The sequence below is a fragment of the Cylas formicarius genome, unplaced genomic scaffold, assembly GCF_029955315.1.
Source record: "Cylas formicarius isolate icCylForm1 unplaced genomic scaffold, icCylForm1.1 PGA_scaffold_4__25_contigs__length_36172078, whole genome shotgun sequence".
Taxonomy (NCBI): domain Eukaryota; kingdom Metazoa; phylum Arthropoda; class Insecta; order Coleoptera; family Brentidae; genus Cylas; species Cylas formicarius.
In genome coordinates this window covers 12,103,425-12,127,330 of record NW_026844334.1, presented here as the reverse complement: position 1 = coordinate 12,127,330, position 23,906 = coordinate 12,103,425, and the positions used below count along the sequence as shown (strand labels likewise).

The 23,906-nt window shown below is 35.6% G+C and overlaps 2 protein-coding genes across 4 annotated transcripts in view; one reads left to right on the top strand and one right to left on the bottom strand.

Annotated features, from left to right (window-relative positions):
- The window catches only part of LOC132701346 (protein TANC2), a 69,620-nt gene extending 59,115 nt beyond the window's left edge, over positions 1-10,505 (bottom strand). For 2 of the 3 annotated variants that reach the window (XM_060669167.1, XM_060669169.1), the window contains exons 1-2: positions 10,280-10,505; positions 6,927-7,223 (exon numbers count right to left, since the gene is read on the bottom strand). In XM_060669167.1, coding sequence (XP_060525150.1) covers positions 6,927-6,984 — 58 coding nt within the window. In that variant the 5' untranslated portion in view covers positions 6,985-7,223; positions 10,280-10,505. The remainder of the gene's footprint in view (positions 1-6,926; positions 7,224-10,279) is intronic. The other variant, XM_060669168.1, reaches the window with a different exon arrangement.
- Positions 10,506-22,215: 11,710 nt separating this feature from the next.
- LOC132701348 (uncharacterized) overlaps positions 22,216-23,906 on the top strand; it is a 97,156-nt gene continuing 95,465 nt past the window's right edge. The window contains exon 1 of the mRNA XM_060669176.1: positions 22,216-22,239. The gene's annotated coding sequence lies outside the window, so the exon portion shown is untranslated. The remainder of the gene's footprint in view (positions 22,240-23,906) is intronic.

Genomic DNA, 23,906 nt, shown 5'->3' with positions numbered 1-23,906 from the left:
TCATGCCCTTGTTAACAATATCCTCCAGCTGATCCAAAAAGGTCAGTTTACTATCAAAGATGACTCCAAGGTGTCTAACTTTTGTGACACACTCTATCGTTGTATTGTTAATAATATATCTATTTTGAAGGGTGTTAGTTAAGCGAGAAAAAGTAATACTAAAACACTTTTCAACATTTAGACCCAGACCATTTTCTCTGCAAATGCGACGATCACTTTAAAATATACCACGCGATAAAATCTTTGAAGACTAGGCAGTCATTTAATTTAACCGATTTTGAACATCACTGGGTGACAAAAGTACGTTATAGAAACAACAAATATTTTATTTATTTATCACAAGATATTTTCCTCGATTTCCTCAATGAACATTTCTTTATGTTTTACTTTATTTATTTTATGTTTATGTTTCGTTTTATATTTATAAATACCTATTTCGTGTGAATGCTTTTTAACTCCTGTATATTCCTTTAACAGAACACACGGTACTTTCGCATTGAGAAATCCAACCCCTCAATTATGAAAATAGAGTTCTTCCATTAACATTTCATTAATTGAAGATATTTTTTATTAAGAAAGATTAAATTCTTCATATTACAAAAACGTTTCTTAAAATAAACCACACCATAAAGTTCTCATGTATTAATATTATAGAGTACATAATATTATTGATTCAAAATTTTAACGTTTTCATCTGAAAATGTAGCAAGTTGAGTCAAATGTTATCAATTCTAGAAAGTAAAATTGCGTATCTTGTTTTTAGAAGTGCCTTTGTAAAATCTCGGTAGACTGTGTAACTTGTAGGAACACTCTCTTGCTCACGTTTCGGCAAACATACTGCTGGCTTCTTCAGAGCTCTATTGCTGCAAACATCTTAAATCCCTGCCGTGGCGTGGCGAACGGAAAGGCGTTTTATTGCTTCAAGGATAACCGAATCCCAAATGGGTGAGAGATAAAAACCCAACTTATAAGAATGTTATCTGATCACACAGCCAGGAAACTGTTTCTTTGAAAACTTGTTTTGTTGATATGTTTATAAAATCCTTAATTTTGCTTATTGCTGCTTTAAATTTTATATTTCTGTTGAAGTAATGTTAATGTTAACCAAAACACATTATGTATGGTAAGTGCTTACCTTCGGACAACCAATAAAATTTTAAAATATGGTTACCACAACCCGTTGAGTTATACGTAGTCCAGACGTCCGAGTGATTTGTAGCGATTATTAATCGAACCATCACAGGCGGCTGATAATAACTAAACGGTATCGATTCGTAAGACAAATTCGAATATTATCGCTCGTCGCGTGTAATCGGTGTTATTTGATTATAAGCGGCACGAACCCTTTAAAGAAGAGCTTTTATATCAAAACGTAAATATTTAACGGCGATTTGACAAACCGTCCCGAGTTTCCTGTCGTTCTTTAAACAAACGCCAACGTGTGAAAGGCGGGTAAGCAAACAAATACGGGACCTATTATTATCGGGCTACCGTGACATCAAAAATAATAATTACCGGGGAGAAATTATTTACGACTGAAAGATCGAATTCGTCGGCTGTGATAAAAAATTACCTTCGCTCCTCAATCGCGACAGTCGAGGATTTTATGACGGCATAAAAATCTGAGAGTTGATTATTTTTGCCTCAATTATTTTCTGCGGAAAAAGCTAAGAGATTCCGCGCGTACCGTTAAAAATTATATTATATTATAATTAGCCTTGTCCATTCGTTAACGCAACGCAAGCTTTAATCGTTTTTAATATTACTGCTTTAAGACGGCAAAACATGTTTGCTCCAGGCTTCCTTAAGCCACCATACTTAATGATGTGTCCCATTATTAATGTTGCACAGTAAAACTAGTTTAATTTAGTTCAAATTTAAAAAAAAATAAATTTTGATTTTTCCAACTGAACTATATTTCGAACCAATATTTTTGCCGTTTTTTACTACATTTGCAGGTTGATCGCATTTATTTAGATCATTAGAGCTGATAAATTGTTATTTTGCAAATCTAAGGTAAATACTAAAAACAGTTGCTCTCAGTAACATTTAGAGGGTGTGTCTTTTTTGCGTAAAAATGATGAAAAAATTAATATTTTTAATAAAAACTTCAATATACAAAGTTTCTTGCAAAGCTATTGGTTGAAAATAAAGTAGAAACATCAAAAACTAATTATCATTTAGACACCCTGTGTCTCAGTTATTACAAACTTTTGGCAAATATTAGTATTTCTATCCAAGGAATGTGCGGTTTTAATGTGTACCATTAATGGTGATACAGCACACAAGAACATTTACGATAATAAATTGAAAAAATGCCTGCACCCTTCTGCTATGCATACGGGATCCGCTTTAACTTTAACGGTCGACTGAATTTTTAAAATCCGCAAAAAACGTTCATATCCAGCTCATATTTTTCGCAGCTTAAGGTTTTATTATAAAATAAGGTAATGGATATTTTTAAAGGTTTATAAGAAACGTTAGTTTTTATAACCGTTGCTATAATTTTAGAAGTATAAATAATGCAATTTTTGACATCCAATAAATACGAAAACACTTGAAGTTTTACAATATTGGTGTTTTTTACTTTGCGTTTTTTTAATTGCATATCATGCAATAATTGCGGTAAACGGCATTTGACTCACTAGTTTATTTGATACGAGTGGAGCACTTAAAAAGTTTACCGAACGTATTGCATGCTATACTTTTTCTACGACCGTTAGTTTTTGCGTATATTTTCGTAAAATAACCCGAATCCATTCACTGACATGACCGTCAGAACTGACAAACGTAAAAATTCAAGGCGTGGGAAAATCCCGGAAATGTCCGAAGTGGTTCGAATCCGTGAGAAACGAAACTGACGTGGTAAAGTGACGCTTCCTGCACGCTAGATCGGTGTGTAATTAGGCATTTTACAGACGGGAGTACAAAAAACAGATTCATAGCGTTCTTAGAAACGTTATTATAACACTTTTACTCTTGAGACTTACTATTAATATACATACAGCAACTACTTTCGGTTGCACAATTTTAAAAGGACATATTTAGTTTAAGTGTAAACTTCATCTGAATACTTATAAAAAACTAAATACACTCTTTTCAAGAACAAATAAATATACAACTGAAAAGTGAGGTTATGATTCCATAATGACATTCTTGAACTTATTGAGGCACATACGGAGCGCAGCCTAGTGTTCAGTAAACGAGTTTATACATTTGTTGCGTACTATACTTTTTCTCCTACCATTAATATTTGGGTAGAAAAACTATATTAAAAACATTTATTCAATTATAATTTTAGGAGCAATTTTCAAAACACAACCATTTTTTGTGTGTTTTTGGGGGAAAATGGCGCGTCACTGCCTTTTTCGAAATAAATATCGTGTGTGGTTCTAGTTTCTGCGTATATCGCCGGCGCCGGATGATTGAAATGTGATCTTGTAATTTACCTCGCAAACCGGCGAAATAACGTCTTAATAAAACCCTGAATATACAATTCCCATACAAGGCCAAACTATTTAGTTCTGCGTGACAACGCCAGATCGGGTTTGCGTTTTGCGCTTTTCAAATTGAATTTTGCTTCCAAATGCTGTATCTCCAGTTTTATTCGTATTATATTATTTAAGTGAAGCAAGATTGGTATCGGACGTAGTGCTAGGAGCTTTGAACTTTCTGTTGACCATTTTAGAAACGATATTATGGTATATCCGTAACATCTTATTTGGAAAACAATTTAATAAGTTCGGGAAATTTCGCTAATTCTTGGTCAAGCGTTATCAGAGATAAAATTTGATAAAAGGCGGGCAGAAATCGCTAGACGTCGGTAATAGTACTATAATACCTTTCGTTTTTTTTCGACTCAAACGTCACCGAAACTATCTAACCAGCATGCAATTCGCTATTAAACAAGGCAAATATATTTGTGAAGAGTTTGTGAGATATACCTCCATACTATTTTTTTGCTATTTTCTCCAAAGGCAAAAATACCGGAAACTATATAGACGTGAAAATTGTTAATAAAATTTTATTGTTTTTTGAGATATAACAACAGACATTAATGTTAAATTAATTAATTAATTTTTAAATCGTTAAATTTCCCGTAAACAACACCGCGGTATGCATATAACCATAAGGTTGGCGCAAATTTTAGTTCTTTTCCTGTAAACAACACCGCAGTATGCACATAACCATACGGTTGGCGCAAATTTTAGTTCTTATGTTCTGCAGTCCGGCCTTTATTCTGTGAGGGATCGTGTGAGTGGCATTTGGCTGGCAGGCCGTTCTTCGTCAGCTCACTGTACTGCTTTTCGTCAAAATCCTGTTTTGAGTGTTGTACGGCTGTTTTCTTTATCCACGCCGGTTGGAGACCGAATCTATATGGATACGGAAATTGTGCGTTGTGCGTGATCTGAAATTTCCTCTACGGATGTCGGTAATGGGCAAGTGTCGTTAGTTGATGTGCCCAACGTTGAAAAAGTCAAGAAGAAGAGTATGTGAGCAACAGTTGCGATTTTTGACATTCCAAAGAAGCATATGATCGTTATCGATTGTGCTATTTGGTGTTTATCTTAGTGGGATTTAGTAGAAGAATGAATTATGTTTAGTTTCTTATAGTCAAATAATACAGTACATAGTAATATAATTTTAGAAATTTCAATGTCAATAAAAATCCCAGGGATTGACAAATTTCTACCGAATTCTTATCCCACGGGCGCATCTATTTGTTTCCCGCGTCACGTTTGTTAATAGAAAAAATGAAACACGTGTTCGGGTTTATAGTACAGACGCCATTATTCGGAAAACAGCTGGGTGCGGTGTAACGCGATCTTACTTCTTTAAGCCGACGATTAAACGAAAAACGAAAATCCTAATACCACATCAATTATCCACAATTTATTGCATTTCTAGTAAATAGTAGCGCTACCTACATGCGTACGCGTATAATCTTACGCATTAAAAACGGAATTATCGATCTTTAAAAACTGCGTCCGACACTAGAAACTAGGTAGAGAACGTATAAGTTTATTGTCGTAAACATAGCCCGTACTTAAAGAACTTCTAAATATAAAAGCAGAGTTTGTCCTACATTTTTGCAGTAAACATTCAGTGGCAATAATTCCGTACACCTGGAATAAAGTACCCGAGGAACAAATTGTACCCGATAAACAGCTGCCAATATAATCAGCAAATGTAAGACGAAAGCTTTATCGCATATCCGTCTCGTCGAAATGGTTAAGAGTTACGCTTTTCTCTCATATTCACAAATAACAAATTCAAGGAATGTATTAAATGCATTGAACTTAGTTTTCCATTCCATTCTAAACAATAGCTCGTAAACATCTTTGATGTTATGACTTGAGTTGTTCAATACTAAAGTAATTACGAAAAAGATCAGTTTTTTTTTCAAGGAAACTTCCACAGCTTACTGTAATACTATTTGCACATCTCGTCGAATTCGCTGTTTTGGCCAATCATCCTCTTGCCTCCTTGATAGTTTAACTGAAACTGGTCCAGTTTTGATTTATCAACAACTAACGCAGAAGGAACGCAGTTGGTTTGTAAATAGTGAGATCAGCTTTTGTAAGTTCTGGTTAGTTCAATTAGAATTAAATTTAGCCGATGGTTTCCATGTTTAGATCTTGTACTGTTCCATACCTGATAACAGTGATAACGAAGGATAACCAACGTCTGCAGAGTTAAGATCAATATAAAACCCTTTAGTAGCTTGAGTAGAGGTTGACGTAAAATTTGCAGGAGTATTCGAATAGCGATGATATCTTCAGGTCAGAAGAAGTTCTCATGACCTGAGTGCAAGAAGTAATCGCAGGTTTATTTAAAAATAGACATCTATCCGTTGTATGCGTCAATACTGAAGAAGTAATCAGGAATATGTGTTCCTACTCACCGCAATAAACCAATTCAGCCAAACACGGTTAAAAAAAAAGTGAATAGCAATATTCTGTTTACAATCACAATTAATTTATTTTTTGGATGCGTCTTTCCTTAAGCAAGTGGGCTTCGCCAGTAGATGATGTTAACAATGTCTATACTAGCTTAGTTAAACTCAGCTTACATCGTTAGCTGAAGAGCGTGTTCAGATTGTATTCGTTGTTGTGTAGTGGTGGCTATAGGCTCAGACTTTTCTATTCGTATTACCCCGCTAACCAAGCTAAGCACAACACCAGCAGATGTTTTAAAACTTACTAGTACGTAATTACATACTGAAATGGGCATAAAATTGGCTTCCATAGGTTTGTAGTTCAGCACAGTTATTGTAAACAGGTTCTATCGATAGCGCGTTAGGAAAAATGATGGGTTATAGAAGGAACAACGTTTCCGAATCATAAAAATGCGTAGTCTGGTACACATCAAGCGCCAGCTTATCATCAACGTCGATCTCGAACGGCCATAAAATTTAATAACAAATGCCCCCGCGGTTCCAGCATACCTAATGACTTTATTATTTTTAACGTTACATCCTTAACTTAATTGGATAAACGGCCGAAACAATGTAAGCCTAGACGAAGTTGTTACGTCTGCACAACCCGATAGTTTTGATTTTCTATTAATCCAGGAGATTAAATCTGTTCGGCGCGGTGGCCACTTATTTGTTATATCATTTTCCATTTATTATGTTAATACCGCTTGGGGCTTCGCTGCCGGCTATTTCAATTTGTCCAGTACGTATCATAATTGGCTACAAACTGCAGACCGATGTGAAATTTACTTTAGTTTCGGATTGGTCCAAGTCGCAAGAGAATAATGATGGCGAATCGTCGGATGAAATTTCACGAGCCAGTTCCCACCCGAATATCTACGGTACGACCATAACTCAAAGCGAAACATCGTCGAGCGGAGTCCATAATGCAGCGCAGTGCCTTACGTACCGCGAAGCGCGGAATTTATGTTTATACCATTCGACTCACCTAAAACACTGAGGCTGAGACCGCTTCCTGGTCGGTTCTTCTGCGTCTCGCTGGTCATCGCGTCTATTTCAACATTTAAAGTTTCATCGTGGCAGACAAGCACTGCCACGGCGTTCACTGAACCGTACGTACGTATACACTTCACTCGGTTCTCAACACTTGCCACCACATATATACGAGTTCTTCGCTGCGGTTGTTTACTTTTTTTGCGGGTTACGGTAGGTTAAGTCGGCAGGTAGATCGGTTACGAAGAGGGTACCACCCAGGTCCCCTAACGACCGAGGTTACAACGGCCACCTAAAATTAGTACTGTTAGTTGACCGTGTCATTCCTTCGCTTTATGGTACCGTCTGTGAATTAAATGAACACTTCTGTGTGGAATAAACGCCCCATTAGAAAACCAAAACATAATTATTTGTTATTTTCGTTCATGCCTTTGAGTAAAAAGAAATGACGGAGGAAAACTACATTTACCTCGACCAAGAGACCTGGTCGCATTATACTGCGCAAGGAGCCTAGCCTAGCCTGCAGCCGAAGCTTTCAGACAGTACTGAAAAGTAAACCTTGGAATATTTACGTCAGATTACATGTCCCTGATGCAATTTTGGACTCAGATCTAGGTCTGAATAGGAAGAAACCTAATTCAGAAAGGCTGGAATAGCGGTAGATCTGGTCCAGTTCATATAACAGATTTAAGAGTCGTAGTGGGTTTTGAAGAGATAACCAGCATAGTCACCGAAGCTGGAATTATCAAAAGATATCAATGTCAATGCCATGATCGAAAATGTTGGGTGAAAATTTTGCGTAAGGCAAGGTCCAGCAGTTTGCTAACCATCGAAGCAAAATCTTGTTTCGAGTACGTCCTGCAAAATCTATTGTTTGCACGCGATCTAGATGAACGATGCAGCTGACGTTGTGCAAAGTTTCAGCAAATACAAAAGCAATGGAAGTTCGAAATCCTAGTGTCGATAAGCAACTACCTTCAAAGAAATCTCATGGGATGTTTTGAGTTTGACCAGGAGAAAATTTTATAAAAGGATCGGTTGTCCAACTGACGTCGAGTGTCCATCAAATGAAATCAAGTGAGTTTAGATCACCTTGGTCGCGCCCTGGACGGAATGTAAAAAAATAAAAGAAAGAAGGCTTGCACGAACATAATTATCTGTTAATAGTTAGGTTGGCAGTGTCAGAGTGTCGTTTGAATTCTCCCCATTCAGTTCACAGACTAGCATTTTATTGTGCAGCGGGCATTCTTCGGGATCCGTTTTTGTTTCTTTTGTGAAAGCTTCCGTAAGTTATTTATGGGAAAGCGTGCTTCAGTTTTTTTTTCGTCGTCGCGTTTTACAACATGCTTCGCTGCTGTTAATTTAGATATATGTTAATATTCAAATTAGGTTCGAGTCGAGTGAATGGAAATATGGTTAGAGAGCGGTATGGCCGCTAATTGGTTTTCTTGTTTTTCGGCGTTAATTTTTCCTGTAAGCGCGTTTAATTGCGGTGATATAATGGTTAATACAGACACCGGTAATATTTTGACAGGGTGTTATTATACTATTACAACGTGTAATAGGAAAATTATAATGATCGATCATTTTATCGAGGTTTGCATTTATATTGTCTATTCCCTTTTTTTTTGTTCCATTAAAGTAGCGCCCGTAATTCTAAAATTACGGCAATACGTTGCAGTTGCAAAATGTCTACAATCAGGAGGCACATGTTTAGTAGTTCAAAAACGTTTTAATAGGTTTTTGTACTTTGATTCATTCATAGTTAAATTAATGTAAAACTTCGAATTCATAAATCAAAGCTGGAACGCAAAGCCGACAAGTTGGTTGCTTTCTTTACATTATGGCTGTTATTATCTCGAAAAATTCTAATAATGCTCCCATTGTTCCCTTACTGACCATTCATAAAATGTTAGTACCTGTCCTGTAGGGCTTGTTAAAGCAAGTTCAGAAATTGGGTTTGCCAAAACTTTGAATTGAAAAATATCATCAATGCAGCCCGTTTTATTTTGAACGCTAGCATACACAGGAAATGTATGCTCAGCTTCCTCTCGCATTGGCTAATAATTCACCAATCTCGTGTAATTCCATTCATTATCTTGTTATAATTAAAGCTTGGCTTGCCGATAACCTCTAGCCCATCTAATCCATTGTAAGTTTCAAGGATTTCGGCGAGTAGAAAAATTCAAACCGAGGCGCCAAACCAAATAATTTTTATCATCGATTATCGACATATCGGCGGCGGCTTATCGTGAAACACTTATCTTATCCAAATATTTGTGCGCGGCGCTAGCGCCTAAAAATATTGACACACGTCACGGAAAACGTGTTTCCCGAATAACAATCGCCTATTTATATAAAGAAGAAACATCGGCTTCCCATAAATCCTCGAAAAAAGCATTAACTGGTCGTTAAACGCTCACAAATCGCACCCGCTCCTTAAATCTGTCACGAGAATGTTCCCATTAAAGGGAAACAATATTCCTTACACGTGGACGTCTTAATTTACGATGTTCCTGCAGATCTAACTGGACATATATCGGAGGAATAATATATAAAAGTGTCACACCAACCAGAAAATGATTCCAATGAGACACTATATGGACAACGATATAGAAGAGAAGCACCATAGATCAAGTGCTCTTGGATTTGGTCTTCTTCATACTTCTATCCGTGTGCCAGTTTTCTTACGCTTAAGCGTATAAAATGTTTATCATGGTAAGACGTTCGAGACCACAATACGTCCGATTGATGATGATTCTGATGATATGATCTTCATAGAACTTTGAACATAATATCAGAAGATGTAGTCAAACTGTTTAGGTAAGAAAGAAATCATTCCAATAGAAAAGAAAAAAAATCGTCTTCATTCTACTGTTTTGTCAGTTACAGTCGCAAACGTGCAAGTTCAGAATACAACCAATGAGATGACCTTAACCCAAGACGGACGCACTCACTGTTGGCCAATGTGCGCCAATTTCTAGACGACTTTCATTCTGAAAACACAACGTTCCTTGTGATCTTGTTAGAACTGGTAAATGAAATTATGGGCACTGATTTGCTTAATCATTTGGTCAAATGATCAATAATCGTCGATATAAATTCACCATCTCTACTACACAAACTATTTAATTTTATGGTCTTATACAACCAGTTAACGAAGACCAAAACTTGAATTGGAAGAATATGGGTTAAGTGTCCTTAATCTTCAGTACTTTAACGAAGTACTGAAGGCACTATCTTAGGAACACCATAAACCGTCATGCTTCATTATGGCGGTCAACGCTCATAACAAAAGTGGAGCAGGTGCAACGCGGCGCTTAAACGCGTAACTTCTGGAAATCTTACTTCAAGCCGCTGTCCATCCCCTTGGGCGTTCTGTATCCGAAAAACACTTCGAAACACTATAAGTTGCACCACTTAAGAGAGCAACGGCACTAAAATCGCAGACGCGGTAAAATTTGCGTCCGGGCGTCGCGATTCGTCAGATAAGTCACACGAGCTGAGCTCCGGTGTGCTTGGCGGCGTATCCAATCGTCGACTGGTTTAGCGTTCGTCAAGTGCCGAGTACCGAGGCGAGACGGAATAGTTGTGGGGCTTCGGACCGTATTTCGTTCGTGCGACGGTAAAAACTCTAGATTATCATCTCTCTCTTTCTCTCTACGTCCAACTATAGTGAGCTCCTAGCCGGCGTTAATGACACGAAGGAAAGGTAAAAGAACACCTAATGCGTCTTTTGTTACCGCGGTATCGGGTGTCAAAAAAATTGGTTCGATAAATGAAAGGTAGAACAGGTCGATTTCTAGGCGGAATGTAAGAGGATCCATCAAAATTCAGCCAATCGCCGCCGTCAGGATAAGCCTGTCGTTTGTCTCAAATAAAGCTTATCGACTTTTACAAGGTGATCCAACCCTTTTTGAGGAATCTAAGACGAGGAATGTTTAGGAAGATCTCACCAATAACAGTTGTACAGTTGTACAACTAACTAACTCTACAGCTAGATCCCGTTTGAAAATTCCACTTAGTGATTCAACATTTCCGGAAAAATTGGTTGTTGGAAAAAAACCGGGTTTTTTCCCGGAAAAATTGGAAAAAGCGGAAAATTTGGGAAAAATTGAATTTGTGTTGGAAACGAAATCCAAAAGCATTTTAATATCCTGGCAGGTTAACGTGTTAAATATTATTTAATACCATTATTTTCAAACATATTTTAAAAAATAAGTGCAGTGTAACACTGACAACTTGTTTACCGGTTGAGTCCGATAAATCCCTATTATCAGAAGTACCTTTTATTTTTAAGTTGATAGAAGATGCAATATATGGTATTCCCGCAAATACTGATGGCCTGTCCTGCCTGACTAGAGAAAACCTATTAAAATGTGTAAAAGAGCGCTTCGAATTTTGTTGTAAACCTATTCATTTTGCAGCAAATCTTCTTGATTCCCATTTTAAGTGGAAGCAATTAAATGAAGAACCAAGTTATATTGGCAATTGATTTTATTTCGCAAATGTCTCAATTATTACGTTTAAATACAGGAGAAGTAATGGCAAATTTAGCCCACTTCAGAACTGAAACGGGAGTTTTTAGTAGGAATTCTTTATGGGAATCTGCGAGTAGTACCCATCCAGTTATATGGTGGCAGGGGTTGTGTACCTCGGAGCCACTTATGCCAATTACTTCCAGAATTTTACATGGACCTCCATCGTCCGCTTCGTCAGAAAGAAACTGGTCTTTGCATGGTGTTATTCATACTAAAAAAAGAAATAGACTGACACAAGATAAGGTACAAACACTTGTTGCAATTCAGTCTATCTTAAATTTAGAAGAAAATGACAAATTTGCCTACGATTTTAGGCCAGTAGATATCGAATTAACTGGGAATATCCAGGACGGCGATGCTGCGGAATCAGAATCAGATTCTTTCTCTGAAGACTCGGACCTTGACGATGAAACCCCTTTAAGTGTGCTGCAGAAATGACGTTTTTTAACTTGCATTTTGCTTGCGTTGTCAGTTATTCTTCTTATTTTCTTATTATATTGTATACAAAGAGTTCTTATTTTATTTTTTTTATTATTTTGAAATAAAGTAGGCATCTCAATTTTTTTTTTATTGAAGCAACAATATACATTTATAATATATTCACTCGTTTAGCTGCCTGACATTTAATTTAAAAAAAGTCAAATTTTCCGTTTTTTCCAATTTTTCCGAGGTTTGGGAAAAAAACGGAAAAAACCCGTGTTTTTTTCCAAATTTTCCGTTTTTTTTCCTAACCGTTCCACTACACTAATTCCACTACATGGAAAAGAAAGAGACGATGGACAAAAAAAAAAGATGTACATATAAACATGACTTTTGGAAGTGGTTTTAAATATTAATTCTTGAATTAGTTCAATCGGATAAAGGAGCGTTGAGGTTTTTTTGTGAAAAGTGTAGTGATATTGATGATGGTTCTAAATCTAGAAATAACAGTTTCTCGATTTTTTTTTGGAGTAAATTAAAGTAAAAAGTTACGAAATTCTGCAAGATACCTTTTTATTTGAAAACTGTTCTTCTAGATGGTACAACAGATTACTAGAATGGGCTGTATCGACTATGACCAAATTCAAGGTAATTCCAATTACCAGCAATTATGTGTAAAAATTTCGACTTATCTTTAGCGATTGATTTAAATACTAAATTAATTATTTGATGAATTTCTTAATAGAATTGATCACAGTAATTGATTTCAGTATTCTCTTTTCGGATTTTATGCCAGGCGAAAGGAGAGTATAGTGTAATGTTATCTGACAACACGTAAAAAGGTAAAAGAATACGATCCACATGCTTTCGAGTCATTTTAGCCAACGGTATTCTGTGTCATCAAACGTTTAGTTTTTCAGGTAATGCAATCCTTTGAAAACCCAAGAATTTTTACGGATGTTTCGTGCTAGGTGTGATATCCATCGGTATGTATAAACGTTTATTTTTGTAAAAATTTAGAATGCAATGCCGCGCGTCAGATTGTCGCAAGAAGGGCGATCTCTCAAATACTTGAACTAAAATAACTACCTAAAAATACGACAGACATCGCTGAGGCGTTTGCCCCTGAATAATTAAGATTGTCTTTTCAAGCTGTGTATACTTTATAGCATGTACCTATAAAAAGATGCGGACGCATTGCTATCGTTTCTGTCTTGAAATTGAGTCATTATTTTCGACATAATACGCAATCATATTTTAAAGATTCTAATCTTAACGTTAATCTACAAATCTCACTTCAACGAAGACCAATACACACAGAATCTCGGGTAAGGGTTGCTTAATTCCCAGCTTTGCGGGCGGTATGACAAACGGTTTCTAATACCAACCCTCGTTCGGTCTGACCGACGTTCTTCGAAGAAGTATACCCATCCCGGAAGGAGCACACTTAAGAGAATATTTATTGGTCACCAACTTGGGCAGTACTGGCATGAGTACGCGGAGAACTACCTGGATTTTATCATTTTGAACTTCGAGGTGTTACATTTATCACTTTACCGCTAATTTATAGTGTCATAAAACGCCGGTATCTAGTGTTGTGAATGCTATGAAATTTGTTTACTCGAATTTATTAAGGTAATATCGCCTTTCCAAAACTCCCAGCCTGTCCAACAATACGATTTCATTTATCTACGCGTACAATCAGAAACGTTATCTAAATTTTTAACACGGCCACTGACACGGGTATTAGTTGTTTGCGTTATTACCGACCAAACACTTATTGTCCATTAGAATTCGGTTAGGAGGATCTTGTTTAGTAGAAAATAAAGTACAGTAGGAATTGATTTACTATCGGAATATGAACAAATACATTTAGATTGTTTTATACTTAGTATTGTATGTCGGATATTGTGAAGCTCTGTATGTTGGATTGTATTGTATAAGTTCCCATAAAATCCCATGAAAAGAAGGTTGGACGAAAAGAGATTATTGATCACTTCTTGATTTTGATTTTGCGTCTGCGAGGTGATTTGAATTTTAAATTAAACATTAGACATTTGTCAAAAAGACGACTATGGTTTCATGCTTTTTAGTGCTTGTAGTAAACTGCTGGTCTGATACTACTCTTACAGGTAATAAATTTGACAGAAAGCTGGAAGCTGTGACATTTCTATTGCTTAAAAGACGAAGTCTAGCCCGATTAGGAACTGAGTTGGTTGGTTAGCATTTCGGATATTATGTTGTTTGGCTATTTTGATTAGATTAGAACTCTTATCAATGATTTGTTAATTTAAGTCACTACTCTTTTGACGCATTATATCGATATGCATTTCTGAAGCGCAGTTTCTTCTACTGCTGCTACTTTAGGCAAGAATCTAACGAAATTGATCCTGTTGTGGAAAATATTTGTTTTGTGTTTATTGCGATACACCTAACAAAAGGTAGAGAATTCATACTAAAATACAAAAAAAAAAATAACAACGCAAATACATACGTTGATAAAATGCGACAAAATACCAGCGATACTCGCTAACGTAGATAATGGAGTATTTTCTCCAAGCTATTAAAAGTAGTGCAAAAAATACTTTTTCCCCTTTATGTACCGCGTCCTCAACAAAGGTTGAGGACCAATAAGGCAATTCCAACTACCTAAGCTGGTGTTTGAAATAATTCGTTTGAATTTATTCAAACCAGTGTTCTTGTATTCTTTAATTAGGAATCTCTTCTAAATCCAGACCCCCAGCTGTTAATTTAATGTACCTTGCATTGTAATTGTAATAATCCGTATTTGTTTACGCGTGATTTGTCACAGTACTCAATTTTTCTTTCTTGGTGGTATACAGAAGTTCTGTTTGAGTATACATTCTGCGCAGTACATCTTCGTGTCGTATCTGTCGACCCCACAACATTCGTATCATGCCAAATCTCTTTTGGAAAAATTACTAACCAAACTAAACTAACCTAAAAATTACACGGTTCATCAAAAATGCACATGCACACAGGCTCAATCATACTTATGCAGCAAGTGATATCACTTGGTGGTGTGTTTGGTGTTGTTATCCAATTTGCAGAATGATTAAATTTGTTTGGTTTGAATAGCTCCAAGCACTGTTAAAAGATTTTGATCTGGTCAACATGTGCATTGCCATCATGATCATGCAGGCGTAATCCAGACAAAGTCCGGGTCTCTTAGTAATTGATTTTATCGAACCGTTTGAATTATTATTTCGCCGCCTCCGCCATTTTGTAAATTTAATATTCCGCAAACCAACGTTAATCTCACCGACACAAATATTTGTGCCGATCCTAGAGCTCGTCTATTAGTAATAAATTTTTTCGAAGGTCGCGTTAGTCAACTCGTATGCAAAAACGGCGAGTTCTACTCCAGAAACAATAAGGCTGCTCGCCCACCTTTTGAACTCGGGCTGCACGCCTGTCGTCTCGTTTTAATTTCGAATCAAAAGGAAGTGAATCCTACGTAGAACGTCGTTTGTAAACGTAGACTGAATATAATAATAACAGTACATGGCATCGGACGGGCACGGGCTTGTTTCCAGTTTGTAGTACGGAATATTTGGGGAAATGCGAACGATGCGAAACGCAACGAAATTTGAAATTATTAGTCTTCATTTCTAGGTGAAACTTGGTGCTCGAGCTCTGTTACGCTTCTTGTAGATTGCTCGCCCCAATTCTTAATGAATTTTATGTTCAAAAATTACATCAAGTACAGGTCTCCAAGATTGTCATTTTCTTAAATAAAATATTACAAAAACAGTTTTTAATTGAAATATTCTAATGGACGAGAAGGAGATGTTACTACTATAAGAGAAGGAAAAAAAACTGAAAAGAGGTAGCGATAAATAATTATTATACAGGATGTTTTTAAATTCGGCATGGATTTTAGAGGTATATTTGGAGAAACTAAATTAACAAATGAACGAATAAACTTGCACCAATATTAAAATAATTCAAGGTGTTTCTAATTGTGTTAGTATTTTAAATAAAACCAAAAAGTTTAAATGAAATCGCAGTGAAAGACTGAATATTTCGTTAAACATTTTGATTAAAAGTTTATAAATAAAAGTGAAAAGTCGATTTACAATTTGGTACTGTACACCATGTCCCATTTTGCTCTCGAGTGAGGAGTATATCCGTTGTTGGTACATTTTCGCAAACCTTTGGTACTTTTTTGTGAAGCCAAAGATGATGTTAACCAAATAGTTTTGGCCAGCTTTGGTTTATCCTTTTTAATAATATCTACGTAAGGCATAAAGCCATGTGGAATGTTACAAATAAAATGTTAATATTAAACTAAGTTGACTTTATGCAAAATATAAAAGTTATTGTGTAAGTATAGTCAGGAATAAATATGAAATTTAAAAAATATATATTTTTGTGAGGTAATTTATACAAATGACTGTTATAAATTTTGGAGAAGCTCAGGCAAGCGAAATCAAGTTGCCCTATAACAAACTTTATTTTTTTTTCAAAAATACGAAACCATTTAGAAAAAATCTGGCTACGCCACTGAATTCTACGTAAAATTCTACGTCGGAAGCACTTTTCACCTTTCCGACATTTCGTTGGATACCCGAGATACGAGGGGTGATCCAAAACTTCAAAATTTTAAAATCACCCTATATTTCAAAAACTAAGCAAAAGAGACCCAAAGGTTTCCGAAAACGCAAGGCTCTATCTTCACTAACAACGGACATACCCGTCAGTCGGAACTCGGTAGCCCAGAGTTCCTTTTCTTGCACATACTTAATATTGATATCAGGGAAAAAATCTGACAGTTTTAGAACTCTTAAAATTTGCAATATGTCTTAAAAATTTTTGATGAATATATTCCTTACTTGGTTTACAAATACAGTTGAAATAGATTCCACCCAAGCTATTTTGTTAAAAGCCGTCGCTAATTATAGCTGTTGTTGGTAAATCTCTCGAATTCCCATCACTGCGAGATATAGGTTAAAAAAATGACTGGAAATGATATTTCTATCAATTTTTTCAGGGATGCTGTTGAAATAGGCCCATGTTATTTTCAACAAAGTACTAACATGATTCAACGGTTTTTTTCGAAAGTATGACCAAGCTGGAAGCCTGGATTATACTCCCACCTCGCGCTTTGCATAAAAATGACTTAAATCGTTTCCTGCTGGACCACAAAATCGCCAAAATGCGTGTCACTCGTCGATAAAACAGCCCAAACGATCAGTAGGTCGTACCGCTGTGCCCACTGCGAATGCAACATAGGTTATTTAACGGACTGACGTGTATATGTGTGTGTGTATATGTTCATTCACAAAACCGAAACGCTTGTAGGTGTCAGAACGGGTTCCAATGCAAACGAACGCGAAAGGGAAGTCCTCTACCCACGAACGATCTAGCTTGGCACACACTTGGCGTGGCTATTTACACATGTGCACCATTGACTAACATTCAGAATCAACATGTTCGATGAATTGACGAATATTTTAATGGGCGTCCACTAGAACGATCCTCGGTAATGGATTAGATGTGCGCAGATCGGTGACGGGTAATATTTGTCAACCATGTTGTAGATAATGTGATATATGTATTCGAACAGAGTTGTCGCTAATGGGAAACATTGATTTTACTCGATATGGTGGGTTTGGAAAAAAGTATTGGGACATTCCAGCATAAAAACTAGTATGTAAATTTTCGGATGTAACCACTGTGGTATCGTCGTATTTTCTCAACAGATAGAGACAACGTTAATACTCACTCACACATTGGCTGTACGTAATACGGTAAATTTGGTAATATTATTATTCTTTACGATAGTTCGTTACCACACACCGAATATTTTTCAAGCGAGTTATTGCCATTTTTTGAATTTGTAAATTGTGAATCTTCCTAATTTCGATATATTTAAATAAAACGAAATAAAATAAATTTTAAAAAATCGCTGTATTTCACTCAAAACTATGTAGTCAATAAAATACTAGCTTGTCTTGAGACATAAATATTTTGTTAGGCGAATAATATTAGCAGCAAGCAAGTGTAGAAATTAAGACTTCTATACAACTAGTTCTAGTTTTCACCACCCGCTAGGGAGCTTGATATTCATTTATGGATTCAAGGTCCTGATTGGGAGAGTTAGGATCGAGCTTGACCATCACTGTTGTGCCTTCCCCCATCGTTCTAGAGATTTATCTAGGTTGATCTCCCCGATTAGATTCCGCAGCTTCGATAGTGGGTTGCTATAGCTCGTTGCCTCTGGTTTCGTTACGCTTAGCAGATAAGAAGGCATATTGTCACAACCTACGGACCAATGACCGGGTGCATTTTTTCGCGCGGTAGAACTCTTGATTAAAAGGCTTGCTTTATAACATATTTACTTAAAAGAGGAAACAAGGAGGAGCCGTTCCATCTTTAGAGTAGTAGCCAGGGTCTTAGGGCAAGTCCATCACTGTACACAAGAGTTACCTCTGTAGTCATCTAGAGTCCTAGCTCAGACCAGAGACTACCAGATTTCCGAGGTTGTTGCGAAGGGCAAGCCTTGGAGCCAATGGCTGACAACGATTCACCGGCCACGAATGATCTAGTTAATTAGGATCCGCTCATTTCAATTATAATACACCAAATATAATTATAAACCCTATTTAAATATATGTAGCCACTTGTGTGAAGGTTCCTCCTCTTCTCCGTGTTTCCTATTTCGTTCCATTAAGCTTAGCCGCTTCTTAAGCCGGCAACCTCTTTGCTGGTCTGCTGTAAATGTTTCCGATTGACTTCTGAGAAATTCCTAGACGTCTATGTTCGGCTTTCCATTTCCAGTCGAAAAGTTAATGTCGAGGTGCAAAAAACTAATTATCAGTTGTTCGATATTTGAAATTTGAAGCAAAATCTTATTTTACACGTTTTCTCAAGTAGTTAACTTCTTGAATTTATTTAGTTTATATTTTGTAGCTAATACTAAATGATTTAATGGATTTTATTCAAATCACACGCTAGCACAAAACAAATATATAAAAAATGTATTTCAATGTCTCAGAAACTATTGTTACATTGTACCTTCCGACGATAGTTGATCGATATGTCTTGTCAGGTCACCATCCGTTCCCAAGGATGTAATATTTGCTCTAAACAATAACGGCGTCATCGTTATAAAAAGGATCACATTACCTATTGTTTTTTGCACGATTTTGCATACGCGCGTGTGCGTTGTTTGTAATGTGCCTGGCGGAGTTCTCGCGTATTAATTGCCACCATTATACGCGACAACCAGACCATAGTTGACACGAAAGGATATTATATAACAAACGGCTATACAATTGCTTCGGAAAATATACCCCATTATGACAAATCCAGTAATTAATATAAAATATGCTCCGTATCGGAGTCCCATGTTCCGGTCTATTGTCTGTCTACTGATCGCCGTTGTGTTACTAAAAATAGTCCGCGGTATTGATATTAGTCAAATTAAATTTTCATGGACCCCCATATTAAATATCGCGGAAATTGAGGAAATTAAAAAAAACTAGATGTTGAAAATTTTTCTGGTTGTAAGTAAGTAATTTTTGGTGAAGTAAGCCTAAATGAACGTGCAATTTTAAGCGTCCACTTAACAATAATTAAATAAAAGCTAATTAGGCAAATCAATTGACCTTTATCGCGGTTTTTTGCCTAATGCATTTGGTGTTTCATTTAATTTCTTAGGTGAATTCTCAGACTTTGGAATTTGGTAGTATACCACCGGCTGTATCAAATTAAGCGCGTTATTGCTAAAATTTTTATTGTTAAGGCTAATTAAGGCGGCCAAGGCAGAAAATTTTCCGAAGTTATCATAAGAACTATTGTTTAGATAGACTACCCCGTATATTTTTAACTCTAATATTTTCAAATCTTCAATGGAACTTAAAAGTTCCTGGACAAAATTGGCCTAAAATTAAAAATAACCATATTTATCTTTTAACCATGTTGGCTAGGATTTTATTAGATTCAAGACTGTACAGGGTGTTTATCAATATATTTTTTTCAATTTCTTCGGCGCTTTTTGATTTTGAACACCGTGCGGGGAAAGTCAGTATGTTCTACCCCCGAGTAAGGTGTTCAAGGATTAAACATATAATCTGCTGATATGTACAACTTATACATATCCCCCACTATTAAATGACACCTTGAATGATGGAGGAACTTATTTTTTTATTGTCAATTGGGACCAAGAGGTGGGAAAATACGATTGGTAAATACGCTCTGGGAAAAAAATATTTTTTTAGTAAATTTAAATTTCAAATGGTAATAATAATTATAGCTTTATATATTTGTTTGTGAAATTAGATATATCTTCCAAGTTATATTTAATTAATGACAAAAATACAATTAATCAAATAATAGTAATAATAATACTATAATAATTATACAAATAGTTACATAAACTACCAATAACAATAACAAAAATATGTATGTAAGAAATACTTGGCATTTATTATAAACACCTTCTAGCGGTAGAATGGTCGCAGATAGATAGCCAATTTTCGTTTCAACAAATTTGAGTCAGGAGTCGAAAATGTTATATTTTTTGAAATGATATACGTTTCCATTAAAAAAAAAACGGTTCGTCTGCAAGTTAATATTTTAATTCAAACTTAACCATAATTTATTTATTTATTTACTGAGCAAGCCAATTTAAAAATTTCGATACCGCGAAAAAATTCATTTAGTTAACAAAAAAAAATGTAAAGCTAAGCTAAAAAGCTAAAAAGTTATCAGCGATAATTTTTGCAATTATGTATTATATTATTATACGTGATGTTTTTCGCCGACCTTCACTTACGAGAATTATTTTTACAATAGCTATTATTAAAATAATAAACTTTAATAATATCACATGTTGAACGTCTATATTATAATAGTTTTTCGTGTGAGAGTCTCTTTTCCATTTATTTTATAAGTTATGCATGTATTGACGTGACCTGTCCTTAAGGGACTAATAATCAAGATAATTCAGCATTCTTGCTTTTTTAAAATTTTCTATTTCTCTTGATGACATTATGACTGGCTAGTTCGAATGGAAAATCTTGAGACGTGTATTACATGTTTACGACGCGATGCTAGATCGTTAAAATAAGGCGTAAAACTTTTGGAATAATCGAGCAACGCAGCGTGCTTTAAAGCAGGACGCCCTTAATTCGCGAACAGCCACGGAGAAACGTTCATTCTTTGTTTCGAACTCGCTATGCGCGGACGAAACCCGCAAAAAATGCACAGCCGGCGCGATTTTAACGCAAAGTCGTAAACGAAACGTTAAAAATATAATTCCCTTTACGGTTTTAAAAGTGCCCCGGAGGCGTCGCAACAATGCGTATTTTATAAAGAAAGTTCAAAATTGTTTCGCCGGCCTTTCGGACGGCAATTACGAATAACCGTGACCAAGTAAGGTGATATAACCTACTTTAAAATGCAAACCGCCACGGCATACTGAATAATTTCGGGAGAGGAAGAGCGAAAGAGAGAGAAAAAAATAGCGGCGTACGCCTCGATAAAAATCAAATTTAATGATTGATTGCCGACGGAAAAAATCGATTTGACATATAGAGAACAATTAAGTCGATGTCTTCTTTATATGCGCGCGATGAATTACGGCGTTAAAAATTTATCGGCGCACAGCGAGGAGATGTTTAAGAACGTGTAAAAAGTGGTCGTCGACTGTGCGAGATGAATTACGGCGATTCGGTTTGACGCAACTAAAGCGGCGAACATTCGACGAGACTCGGCGAATCTGCCATTTAGTTGTCGCGCATTGACATAACGTGCGGGATGCATAAAATAGTAGATGGTAATTCCTCAAACGATAGCAACATTTCTGAAGTCTCTAACAATGCGTTTACTGTTATACTTCCTAGCTATTTACGTGTTTAGTAATTTAGCAGAATTACAAGGGAACTAATAGTTTTGAAAACATCCTATCAGACATCTTAAAGTGACACTGCGCATGCCTGATCAGTGCATAATTGGGTATTTTAGAGTAGGGTGTAGAAAAATTAATTTAGCAACAACTGGAAGGGTAGCTGATATTGACTAAAATCTGATCGAAGTCGACAAGGAATGTGAGGTTTTGGGCATGTACTTTTCAGTACAATATGCCGCGAAAAAAAAACATTTTCCCTGGAATCCGATTGAAATAAACAAGAAAAAACTCCACCACAAAATAAAGTTTTAAGTAGATATCGGCTGGGTTTTGTCATAAACACAAAATCGAGAACACTTTTGACGACATTAATAAGTTTTAAAGGCTACAAAGTGTCGAAAGCTCTTCGCACTGCAGCTTCTAACAACTGTCTAAATGTATGTCAGTTCTTTCGTTTTTTATCAAAGAAAGTAAGTCAAGTCGGGAAATCTTGGCGGCTATTCTATGAGTCCCTGAGTTGCCATGCAATCGATTCATTAAAAATATATATAATAACAGCTCCTAATTCACAATATTACATTTTTTTGTATACGCTTGGTAGTTGCTTATATTTCAACATATGCAACTTTGAACTTTCAATTGCAACTTCCTGTAATTTATCACAGGTGCTGAATTTCGCATCCTACAATGTTTTTCTATAATCGCTACCATTGTGTAAATGTGACATTTTGTTCTAAAGAGGGTATACATCAAGGCCAAAATAGAGTGCATATGAAATCATTGAAAATTTTATGCTTTTTTAAATTTTTTTTATGTAAAATGCAAAATTTTTAATATGTAAAAAAAATTGATGTTTTAATAGTATCTCGTAAATGTATTCCGTATAAAAAGTTATTTCGGATTTAAAAAAAAACATATTTTTATACACAAAATTTTAGTACCCTCTAGCGGTCGAACGGACATATAGCCTAATTTTGGTTTCAATAAATTTTAATATTAATTAATTTTTAATTTAATTAACATTTTAACGTCAACAGCAAACATGTGGGCTGGCTTGCAAATTAGACTTAACTCCTTGCAATTTTTTTAAGAATAAAATTATCTTTTGAATTTTTGAAATGTTGTCATTTTACCCCTTGAAATAATATATTGTATCCTACAGACTGATTATTTGTTATACATGGGCAAATTAAAAAAAAAAATCGCAATAATACAATCCTTCAAACATCGAATATTTTTAATTTTCTGAAAATAAGGGGGAGCTTAAATTTGCATTTTTATTTCTTGCGGCCAGTCATTTGACTTTTCAGAATGTATACGAGGAAGAATAAATGTTTCTAAAGCATTGGTTATGATATATTTTAATAATATTTTTTGATAAGTAATAAACAACATGTAAATATAAAGGACTGAAAGACAAGATATTTATTTATTTATTTATTTATTGTCCAGTATTAAGAAAAACAAGATTTGCATAAACTATGAAAAGGGAAAAGATACATAAAATTTATTTAGTTAAAAACTCTTATTTAAATTAAACTAAAAAGCTGAGAAAAAAGCTAAAAAGAGATTAGCGATAGTTCTCACCAATTACATATGAAATTATATATGAAAGTATATATGATAATGTTCACGTATACTTATATATGCAGTCTAGAATTCAACTGGCAAAGAGTACAATACGAGGGTTATTTTTGCTAGATAGAATTATGGAACTTTTTACCTACGTCAATTTCAGTCTCAGCCATTTGAATTGGACATTCCTTATTACGCAACGTCATGAAATGAGCTATTACCATGATCGTTTAAAAAATTCCACATTGGGTCGTTCACATTGTTAAGCGATATTTTCCCGGGTACCACAACGAAGTTCGTAATTTCAATTTCAAATTTCCGTTTACACTAATGACTATAAAACGAGACGACACTTTGTTGAGACGATACGCGGCTAATGTTCGACTCGACACGTTTCCAAAATTCCAAAGTTCATGCATTGTTAGGTGTGTTTGGTTAAAAAAACCAACCAAAACTTACCAAAACTTGGAGCTGATGAGGTCAGAAAACTAATGCTAGAAGGAAGGAAACTTTAAAAAATTGTACCTCGTTAGAAAATAGATCCCTAGATCTTTAAAAACAA